Consider the following 12,032-nt stretch of genomic DNA (forward strand, 5'->3'; position numbering starts at 1 on the left):
TACTGTGGCAAGGGCAGAAATCTGATTGGAGGGATTCAAACATGGAATTTTGGGAAAAGTGGGCATGAATTTGGGAGGCAATGACACATTCAATGACTTTGGAGTGGAAAAAGAGGTTGGATATGGGGCGGTAGTTTGCAAGGACAGTGGAGTCAAAGGTTCACCTTGGGAGACATGATAGCGGCAGTTGTGAAGGAGAGAGGGACAGTGCCTGGAAAGAGAACCATTCAGCTTGCTGTTTGGTGGAGTCAGGTGATGCCATGTAGGTGGAAATTGGCAGTATTGGTGATGGTGAAGATAATCAGTCAGAAGCTCATCTTGGTGAGGATCAGGAAGGGAAGTTGGGGAGTCAGCAGTTTAATGGGAATAGGGGCAAGGGAGTAGGAAATTGATCTCACAGACCAAGATTAGCTCAGAGATGGCCCGAGGGGAGATAGGGGAGAAACTAGAGCCAGATGTGAGTTTAGGGCGAGGGCAGGGGAAAACAAAGGCAAGCCTCAGGTAGTGTTTGGTAATCATGGCTATCCTTTGGAATAACATCTGATGACATCATCCTCCGACAGCAGTTCGATACAGTTATAATGTTGTGCTGAAATCCACCAAAATAATCATAACACAACATTGTGTGTTTCAGGTACCTAGCTAGATCTTACAATATAGCCTGGCTAAGGCTTCGAAGATCATGGTGGTATGGTACATGAAGCACAATTTTGCCCTTTTATGAGGCATCATCCTTCCTTGTGGAGGAAGGCCCCAGGCTCAACAAAAGGCTGCAAAAATAACTTAATGCCAAGCTGAGAGAACTATTAGGTGAACTAATACAGGACACATTCTCTTAATGATGCAATATGTCCGCTGCATTAACAGTGTAGTATGAACGTCTGGCATATAAAGGGTTAATGTGGGACTGGGTACAGTATCTTCTACATGGTGATGTAAAGGAACACATGACCCAAGTCTAGAGGACAGTCTTGGACTAGACAGAGATGTGTGTAGAGGGAAGCATGGAGACAGCTCCTAGCTTAGACCTTAAGACTGTTATGTATATAGTTGCTAGTAGTTAATAAACACTTGTGGTTAAACTCTGAATCTCTTCATGAGACCAATTAAACTACACGTCTTACAACAAACAGCACGTTTTTTCAGTCAGTGCAAATAAGTTTTCATCTACAGTGGCTTAAATCCTTCAGTCACAAACGTCCCAGTTTTCCACCTTGTGATCACAAACCTTTGGAAGAATTCTCTGCACACAATGTCAGTACAATCAGATCTTCATTCTCAAATTCACAGGATCATATGTGCAAGTGTTTTGATTCTGTTATGTTCCACATTTGCAACAGCCTGTGTGTGACGTACGTCCTCTTCAACCTAATTTGGCACATTAGCTAAGAGCCACATAAGTTTGGGAACTAGTTGTTATGTGGGTACAGAAGCCATTTGGGATTGAGGTGGTCCGTGGCGACCATCAGCTGAACACTAGGTTTCACCACTTTCTCACTCATTTTGACGACCTGACCATACGTTCTTTCTAAGAGAGAGGGATTGCTTGAACAGAAGGATCAAATTGTATAGGAACGATCAGGAGATTAGAATCGGTGGCTCACAAGGAGAAATACAGAGCTCAGGGGACAAATCGCCTGTTTCTTTTGCTCCTCCAGGTCAACTAAGGCTTAGACCCACTCCAAGGTCACTTTAAGATAGCTTGGAGAGTTTAATGGATTGCACTGAAAAGCCCGTTTCTGTGCTGCATCATTTTTGTTGGTGTCCAATAACGATTTAAACAGACTCAGTGTGCGAGAGACAAGTCAATTATTCCTTTGAGACTAAAAGATATAAATGCAGTGTTAATCCTATGGCTAAATTCTCAGCGGGACTAACATCTAACAAGTTATATCAAACATTATCGCACCGAAAACACGCATCACTGTCCACAGGAACAGACATATCATTCATATTATCCTCTTTATCGGCAGTTTCTACTGACAGTATTTGCTTCGGCAGCGCTGCTCGCTGAATTCCGGTCTCTGCGACTTTCCAGTCCCTGACCACGTGAGCCTCACTAACCCAATGCTGGCTTCAAACCAAACTTCCGGGTTTATTGACAAAAAACAGGCTCACGTCTGCGATCAGATGACTGCTTTACGTAATATGGGAGTGGTTTTTAGGGGGTTAATTTTAACATTTCACCCACTAGGGGAAAAAGTACAGTCGAGGAAATAAGTGCTGTCTGCATACATGTGGAGTGGGAGAGACGGGCTGCTCATTTGATCTTCTGCCTCAGTTAAATCGGGGAATGTGAGACATGCTGTGCTTATAGCATAATTAATATACAAAATATACACACAAAGAAGACAAAAGTACTTTGGACTTTGAAGCTGAGGGCCTCTATTGAGTAAATGGATTATCTGGTACGTTTGTATGTTCCTGTTTCCTTTTGGATGAGTGCCATGTTAGTCTGCAATCGGTCTTTACTTTTGGTTTGCTTTATTTGCTGCACATGTAAAAATTATCTGATTTATATAGCTGTTGTAACCTGTACCAAGTTGAGTGACGGGAATGAATGAATGAGAATGCACTTGCTGTGACAGGTTAATTTCAGTCATTCGTCTCATTTACCATCTCATTAGGAATTTTAATTGCGGCAGTACTTTGCTGGTTTTGTTGTAACGGGCTTCCGAATGATTTGGGTCTGAACTCGGCTGAATATTGTTGAAAACCACAGTTTTAGTGCAGTAAGTCATGCCTGAGTGGAGTGAATTGCTACCTTAAGCGTAAATGTTGATGACCTTAACCTATTTATACTCGAAAGTGGCAACAAAACGCTTCACGTTTCGAATTTACAACTACAGTGCTCTGTTCCCGATGCCTCCAATCTCTGCCTTTATAAAAACGTGACAACATTGTTTTGTGTACGATCGTACTGGCCTACTCCTACAATTCTATTCCCCAAAAGATCCTGAACACTTCAGTGGAGCTTAAAATCTGTTTCTGTTCTTGCGGGCACAAAACCTTAAAGAACCTCACTTCAAGGTTTTTACTTGGCTTATCTTTTATGATTTGCATGATGTAGCTAATATATAGTCGAAAATGTACAAGCTCTGTTGATCTTTAAACACTTCTGAAAGTTTCATTGCTTTGTAAGTCTGACACGGGGTTAAGTGCAGTTTATTGTTTGGCTATGTTGTGTTGAACAATAGAGGTTTAAAGAAAACAAGTAAGCAGGATCCTTGCACAATAAGTCTTTCAAATTTATTGCTTTTAGCTAAAATGTGAAAGGGAACAGAAGGGTGGTATTTCTCCTGTAATTGTTTTGTATTTGTTTTTCAGGATGAGAGAATTGTTTTCTGAAGCAGGATCATAATGCCTGTTTCAGTCATTCAGCCTTTATTTAAGTAAAATCATTGTAGGTCATAGGACTATGATCCCTTGTTATAGCAAAAGTTAAATCACACATTAACATTAACCAAGAGGGGGTGCAGAGGAGATTCACCAGGATGTTGCCTGGGATGAAACATTTAAAGTTATGAAGAGAGGTTGGATTGACTTGGGTTGTTTTCATTGGAGCAGAGAAGACTGAGGGGTGACCTGATCGAGGTGTACAAGATTGAAGGGCATGGACAGGGTGGATAGGGAGCAGCTGTTCCCCTTAGTTGAAGGGTCAGTCACGAGGGGACATAAGTTCAAGGTGAGGGGCAGGAGGTTTAGGGGGGATATGAGGAAAAACTTTTTTACCCAGAGGGTGGTGACGGTCTAGAATGCGCTGCCTGGGAGGGTGGTGGAGGCGGGTTGCCTCACATCCTTTAAAAAGTACCCGGATGAGCACTTGGCTCATCATAACATTCAAGGCTATGGGCCAAGTGCTGGTGAATGGGGTTAGGTACGTAGGTCAAGTGTTTCTCATGTGTCGGTGCAGACTCGATGGGCCAAAGGGCCTCTTCTGCACTGTGAGATTCTGTGAAGATACCATTCTGGGGATTTCAATCACCGGTGATTTCAATTTGTGGGCAAGTAGCAAGGTTTCTTGAATATCAAGCAGGAAATGTGAAGGGCAAAATTAAATGTTGCAAAGATACAGGTGGAAAGAAATTACCAAAGCCTGTGAATAAAATGTCAACTTTTAGTTTCTGACAGCCAGTCTTGAAAACCTCTCTAGAATTTGCCTGATTTTGGAAAATTTTGTAACTTACTACATATGCAGCCATCTTGATATTTCTTAAAGGAAAACAAAAGCAGGAAAACCTTGGAGAAAAACAAAGTACTCTTTGCATCTAATGTGTTTTGTAAACTCTTACCTAGTAGGAGAGGGAGTCAATTTCATGAATTTTTTTTTGCTCTCTCATGAGGACATGCCATTTTAGGGTCTTCACTGACATCGGGACTGTCTCATTTATTTGGAAGATGACATTTCAGTTCATCCAGCCTGAAGTCTAGCTGGTACAATGTTTTCCTAAATTATGCACCTTTGGATTGGCCTGAGATACCACTTCATTTGTTTTTAAAAAAAAGAAAAACCAAGGTGTGGCACCTATACAAGAAGCCACCAAGATTGAAAAGACTCTTTTAGGCAGTCCCTTAGGATTGAGGATGACTTGCTTCCGCTCCAGCTCAATGAGCTCTGAGTGGCTGATAAGTCCAATGTGCGATCTGCATACTGCATCTGTCACATGTGGGGCAGGTGGTGCTTGAAGGGACGGGTAGATGAGGTGTTTGGTCATTTGTGCATGCTCTCTGATGCCTCAACTTCACCCCTGTATGTTCCTGAAAAAGTTCCTCTGTCCAGTGCCTTCCTGAATGAACCTTCTCGATTTCGGTCAAACACAAGTCAGGGACTCCCATGAGTTGGTGGGGGTGTTTGACCTCTTCAGGGATGCTTTGTGGACATTCCTACAGCATTTGAGCTGTCCTCTGGGAAGCCTGCTGCTGCAACTGAGTTCTAAGTAGACCAGTTGCTTTGGGAGTATGTTGTCAGGCATACGAATGTCATGTCCTGCCCAGCAGATCGAATTTTGAGTGATTAGTGCATTGATGCTGGGCAAGTTGGTTTGGAAGAGGATGCTGCTGTTAGGCCTTCTTTCTTGCCACTGGATTTGGAGAACCTTGTGAAAGTACTGCTGGTAGTACTTCACCAGTGCGTTGAGTTGTCTGAGGGAGGTTGTCCAAGTCCATGTATAGGAACGTATAGGAGCACGGGGGATCACTGTTGCCTGGTAAACATGACCTTAGTCCGGGTTTGTGATCCTAGTCCTCAAATACTGTTCCTCAGTCAGCTGAAGGCTGAGCAGGCACATTAGAGGAGGTGAGGAATTTTGTTGTCTATGTCTGGCTTGGTTCAAAGGAAGCTCCCAAGATGCAGGAAATGATCCATGTTTTCCAAAATCTCACCACTGATCTTAATTGATGCAGGGGGAGGTGTTGTTCTGTGGGAGCTGGTTGGAAGAGGATCTTAATTTTAGGGTGTTAATGAAAGGCCCATTTCCTCATATGCTTCAGATGAGTCAACAGTGACCTGAAGCTCCAGCTTCCGAGAGAGCGCGCATGCAACATCATCTGCATACCGAGCTCAATGGCTGAGATTGGCATGATTATTGTTTTGGATTGAAGATGACATAGGTTGAACTGTTTCCCATCTGTTCTGCAGATTATCTCCACGCCTGTGGGTAGTTTTCTGAAGGTAAGATGCATTATTGTAGCGAGGAAAATGGAGAAGGGAATTGGTGCAGTGACAAAGCTTTGTTTAACTCCAGTCTTCATTGAGATAGGATCTATGGTAGTTCCGTTGAAGCTCAGGGCTTGCATGTCATTGTGGAGTAGGGGGAGGATAGTGACAAATTTCTGAGGGCAGCCAAATTTGCAGAGGAAACTCCATAAGCCTCTGTGGTTGTCAGAGTCAAAGGTTTTTGTGAGGTTGATAAAGGCCATGTACAATGGCTGGTGCTCTTCCTGTTCCTTGAATTTTCTGTTGAATTTGCTGTATAGTGAAGACCATGTCCCTGGTGTGTCTCTTTAGGCGAAAACCGCACTGCGGCTCTGGAAAGAGTTCCTCCTTGGCTACTGGCAGGAAATAGTTGAGGATCCTTGCAGTGATCTTCCAGACAGCAGGGAGACTCTTGTGTAGTTAGCACAGTCAGACTTATCTCCCTTCCTGAATATAGTCAAGATCACAGTGTCGCTGAGATCCCTGGCATGCACTCTTCCCAGATGAAGGATATGAAGTTGTGCAGCAATGCCAGGAGTATTCCTCTGCCATGTTTCAGAATTTCAGTAGGGGTTCCATCTGCGCCAGAGGCTTTGTTGTTTTTCATCTGTCCAATTACTTTTTCAACCAAGGTGCTGCTCTAAGTCACCTAATACAAGAAGCCACCAGTATTGAAAAGATTAATAAAGAAGAGCTGACATTGTAACTGGTACTCTCTCCCCTCATGTACTGCTTGCGCCAGTGTCGGCCTGCTTCTGATCTTAAAAAACCTGCTGTTGACTCTTCTGTCCTTGCAAACTATAGGCTTATCTCCCATCTGTCTTTCTACTTGTACACGAATGTGTTGTCATCTTCCAAATAGGTACCCGTCTTTTCTGCAGCTCTGTGGCTGAATCTCTCTAATCAGTTCTCTGCCCCTCAACAGCACTGAAATGGCCCTAATCAAAGGGAGAATTAGTGCACCATGATAACATCCCCATCTTTCTTGACCCTTCTGCAGATTTAAACAAGGTCAACTGCACATCCTCCTCGACTCATCTCCGTCATCCATCTCAGTGGGACTGGTCTTATGCAGTGTCATTTTACCTATCTAATTGTAGCCAAAGTAGCGCCACAATTGGCTGTCTACACTGCTACCTCTTCGATCTATTGAGGATTTGGCCCCTTCCTCTTCCACGTGCTGTTTCCTGTGATGTCATCCAAAGACATGGGGTTAGGTTTCACGTGTACGGCAATGATACCTAACTCTGGAAAGGTTCTCCACACTTCGCTATTCAGACTGCTTGTCCAACATCCAGTCCTGAATGAGTTGCAATTTCTCTCAGTTAAATGTTGGGTAGACCAAAGCCACCAACATTCTACTCCACTGGACCTGTGCCTCCCTCTGGCATTACCTTGACTCCGCCAGATTTTGTCTCCACATTTCTTTAGAAGTGCCTTGGGCATTTTTTTTACTATGTTAAAGGCACTGCATAAATGTAAGTTGGTTGTGTCGTCTTGGGTTATACTGGACTGTTTGCAACCTTGATATCCTCTATGATCCTGAGCTGAACTTTGATCTGCTATCCCATTTAGTACCGAGGTTGACGACTTCCACTTCCAAAAGCTGAAGCTCTTGTCAATGGTTTTGTCACTTTCAGACTCGACTATTCCCATTACTTGCTGTACTACCTCCCATCTTTCTCAGTCTGTAAATTTCAACTCTCCAAATAGCTGCTGGCTGTATAATCCAGAAGTAAGTCCCTCTCTTCCATTATCCCTTTGCTCACTGGCCACCACTTTCCCAGGATCTCTGATTTAAAATTCTCATTTTTATGTCTAAATCCCTTTTGTGATTTCAACCCTATAACTCAACTCTGGCTTCCTGAGCATTCTCCCAATCTCACTGCCCAACCATTTGGCTGCTGCATCTTCTGGAAGTCTAGACCCAATAATCAAGGATTCTCTCCCCAAAATTCTCCTTCTCCCTCGCTCTAAGACCTTTCTTAAAACCTACCCCTTTGGCCAAGTTTTCAGTCCCTCTTCTTCTTTAGCTTCGGATCCATTTTTAAAATTTGATTACACTTCTGAGAGTACCAGGGGAGATGTTTCTTGGTAGTATAGAAGTTAAATACTGCTGAAAAGAGAGACATGTTGCTGAAGAATTTCTGGATGTCAAATTTCAAATGATCACAATTTATACTGCAGGAGAAAAGGGTGTTGATTGGTTGGTAAGTCAACTGATTTAGACAAGGTATTGCCATGGAGAAAGCAATGTGGAACTATCAGATCACAAAGCTCCCAGGTAATTTAAAGACGGTGTAAGACTTAATAGATTCCTTTTGTTTGCAAAGTATTGCTCCCTGTGTATGAATTATGACACTTCTAGCAAGTGTAAATATGCCATGTTGTGAGCTCAACTGATTATCTTAAATTGTTAGTGTAGCTATTAGCACACTCAGGATTGTTCAGCAAGTGATGCCCAATTGCAGAATCACATCTAACAGATATTTTGTTTTGGGTTTTGCGAGCACAGGCTGGTTGAGCATGGACTGTAATCTGTCATTTATGAACAATCGAAGGAACATATTGTTTGATTCGATCACCTAATCACTGGGGTGTGTGGTCTATGTATCAGACATCACGTCTGGACTGAAATTGTGTAATTCCACAATTGGTCAGCACTTGCTGAGGGGCCTAGAATCAATAACAAGTGATTTAAAGAAGTTGATAAAAGATTTAGTGGAGAGTTGAGTTTTTTTCCTCCAGAGTGGACATCTGGAGCTCCAAAGGGTGGTAGAGGCAGAAACCCACATCACGTTTAAAATGCTTGGATATGCGTTTGAAGTGCCTTGACCTACATGACCACGGACCAAGAGTTGGAAAGTGATAGTAAGTTGGAAAGTTCTTTTTCAGCCAGCGTAGATGCACTAGGCCAAATGATGGCCTCCAGTGCCTTCAGCTCATTGGATATCTCCACTGAAATGCTCACCTTTCGCTTAATATCACAACCCACACTGCACCAATTTTAATTATTTTCTACATTCCACATCTTCCTACCCACATTGGTGAGCCCGGATTATTCATATTGTCCCTAATTTAAATGAACAGAAATGTTAGACTCATTAACACATATAGTTTTTCCCAACTTCAACAGTTGAATCTAACATTTCCAGTTTAATTTCTTATTATTCTACTTCCTAACTTAGGTTGCCTTTCACGTGAGCTTCGAAAAAAGGGATGAGGTCCTAAAAGCAGAATACAGGGAGTTGGAAGTAAGTTGAAAAGTAGGACCTCAAAGGTAGTGATCTCAGGATTACTACCAGTGCCACATGCTAGTTAGAGCAGAAATAGCAGGATATATTGGATGAATATGCGGCTGAAGAGATGGTGTGAGGGGGAGGGTTTCAGATTCCTGGGACATTGGGACTAGTTCTGGGGGAGGTGGGACCGGTACAAACTGGACGGGTTACACCTGGGCAGGACAGGGCTTGATGTCCCAGGGGGAACATTTGCTAGAGTGGTTGGGGAGGGTTTAAACTAAAATGGCAGGGGGATGGGAACCTATGTAAGGAGTCAGAGGAGGGGGAATCAAGGACAAGAACAAAAGACAGAAAGGGGAATAAGAAAAGTGATAAACAGAGAAATCAAGGGCCAGAATCAAACAGGGCCTCAGTGAAAAATAGTGGGAAAGGGTCAAGTAATGTTAAAAAGACAAGCCTTAAGGCTTTGTGCCTTAACGCGAGGAGTATTCGCAATAAAAGTGGATGAATTAACTGCGCAAATAGATGTAAACAGGCATGATATAGTTGGGATTACGGAGCCACTGCTGCAGGGTGACCAGGGATGGGAAATGAACATCCATGGGTATTCAGTATTTAGGAAGGACAGACAAAAAGGAAAAGGCGGTGGAGTTGCATTGCTGGTTAAAGAGGAAATTAACGCAATAGTGAGGAAAGATATTAGCTCCGACGATGTGGAATCTGGTTAGAGCTGAGAAACACTAAGGGGCAAAAAATGTTAGTGGGCGTTGTATATAGGCCTCCAAACTGCAGTGGTGATGTTGGGAATGGCATTAAACAGGAAATTAGAGATGCATGCAATAAAGGAACATCTGTAATTATGGGTGACTTTAATCTGCATATAGATTGGGCAAATCAAATTAGTAGCAAGACTGCAGCGAAGGAATTCCTGGAGTGTATACGGGATGGTTTTCTGGACCAATACTTTGAGGAACCAACTGGAGAACAGGCCATCCTAGACTGGGTATTGTGTAATTAGAAAGGAATAATTGGCCTTTGGGGATGAGTAACCATAATATGATAGAATTCTTCATCAAGATGGAGAGTGATGTAGTTGATTCTGAGACTAGGGTCCTGAATCTTAATAAAGGAAACTATGATGGTATGAGACGTGAGTTGGCTATGATGGATTGAGAAACGTTACTTAAAGGGATGACGGTAGATAGGCAATGGCAAACATTCAAAGAGCGCCTGGGTGAACTGCAACAATTGTTTATTCCTGTCTGGCGCAAAAGTAAAACAGGAAAGATGGCCAAACCATGGCTTACAAGGGAAATTAGAGATAGTATTAGATCCAAGGAAGAGGCATACAAATTGACCAGAAAAGACAACAGACCTGAGGATTGGAAGCAGTTTAGAATTCAGCAAAGGAAGACCAAGGGATTGATTAAGAAGGGGAAAATAGAGTACGAGAGTAAGCTTGCGGGGAACGTAAAAACTGACTGTAAAAGTTTCTATAGGTATGTGAAGAGAAAAAGATTGGTGAAGACAAATGTAGATCCCTTACAGTTAGAAACAGGGGAATTAATAACAGGGAACAAAGAAATGGCTAACCAACTAAATACATACTTTGGTTCTGTCTTCACAAAGGAGGACACAAATAACATACCAGAAATGTTGGGGAATAGGGTTTAGTGAGAGGGAGGAACTGAAAGAAATCAGTACTAGTAGGAAAATGGCATTGGGGAAATTGATGGGATTGAAGGCTGATAAATCCCCAGGGCCTGATAAATCCCCAGGGCCTGATAAGCTACATCCCAGAGTACTTAAGGAAGTGGCCCTAGAAATAATGGATGCATTGGTGGTCATCTTCCGAGATTCTATAGACTCTGGAACAGTTCCTACAGATTGGAGGGTAGTTAATGTAACCCCACTATTTAAAAAGGGAGGTAGAGAGAAAACAGGGAATTATAGACCAGTCAGCCTGACGTCGGTAGTGGGGAAAATTCTCGAGTCCATTTTAAAAGATTTAAAAGCTGAGCACTTGGAAAACAGTGGCAGAATTGGACAGAGTCAGCCTGGATTTACGAAAGGGAAATCATGCTTGACAAATCTACTCGAATTTTTTGAGGATGTAGCTAGTAGAGTTGATGAGGGGGAGCCAGTGGATGTGGTTTATTTGGACTTTCAGAAGGCTTTCGACAAAGCCCCACATAAGAGATTAGTGTGTAAAGTTAAAGCGCATGGGATTGGGGCTAGTGTATTGAGATGGATAGAAAACTAGTTGGCAGACAGAAAAACAAAGAGTAGGAATAAATGGGTCTTTTTCCGAATGGCAGGCAGTGACTAGTGGGGTACTGCAGGGAACAGTGCTGGGACCCCAGTTATTCACAATATATATTAATGATTTAGATGAGGGAAGCGTACGATAGGCACAAAAAACTAAGCACTGCAGATAGCCTAGACGAATATAGGAAGTGCAGGGACGAAGTAAAAAAGGAAATAAGGAAATCAAAGAGAGGGCATGAAAAAAGATTAGCAAGTAAAGTTAAAGATAACCCAAAGATGTTTTACCAATACATTAATGCTAAAAGGTTAGTTAAGGAAAAAGTGGGACCTATCAGAGATGAAATGGAAATTTATGTGTAGATGCAGAGGCTGTGGGAAGGGTTTTGAATGAATATTTTGTCTCCATGTTTACAAAGGAAAGGGAGGATGTAGATATAGTAGTCCAGGAAGAACACTGTGAGAGATTGGACGGGATAGTCATAAAGAGAGAGGAAGTACTCGAAGGGTTGAAATCCTTGAAAGTTGATAAGTCACCAGGGCCAGATGGATTGTTTCCGAGGCTGCTGAAGGAAGTCAGGGAGGAGATAGCAGATGCTCTGAGGATGATTTTCCAATCTTCACTAGATACAGGGGAGGTACCGGAGGACTGGAGAAATGCAAACGTAGTTCCATTGTTTAAAAAGGGATCAAAGGAAATGCCAAACAATTATAGGCCAGTTAGTCTTACATCGGTGGTGAGCAAATTAGTAGAGTCAATCTGAGAGATAGGATTAACTGTCATGTGGAAAGGCATGGACTAGTCAGGGATGGTCAGCATGGATTTGTTA

At 42.7% G+C, this 12,032-nt stretch overlaps 1 protein-coding gene across 1 annotated transcript in view; it reads left to right on the plus strand.

The window, feature by feature from the left end:
• Positions 1–2,175: 2,175 nt before the first annotated feature.
• Positions 2,176–12,032, plus strand: part of arl15b (ADP-ribosylation factor-like 15b) — a 292,713-nt gene continuing 282,856 nt past the window's right edge. Inside the window, exon 1 of the mRNA XM_078549863.1 lies at positions 2,176–2,408. Within this exon, the coding sequence (XP_078405989.1) occupies positions 2,397–2,408 (12 nt within the window). The 5' untranslated portion in view covers positions 2,176–2,396. The remainder of the gene's footprint in view (positions 2,409–12,032) is intronic.

The sequence above is a fragment of the Cetorhinus maximus genome, chromosome 1, assembly GCF_964194155.1.
Source record: "Cetorhinus maximus chromosome 1, sCetMax3.hap1.1, whole genome shotgun sequence".
Taxonomy (NCBI): domain Eukaryota; kingdom Metazoa; phylum Chordata; class Chondrichthyes; order Lamniformes; family Cetorhinidae; genus Cetorhinus; species Cetorhinus maximus.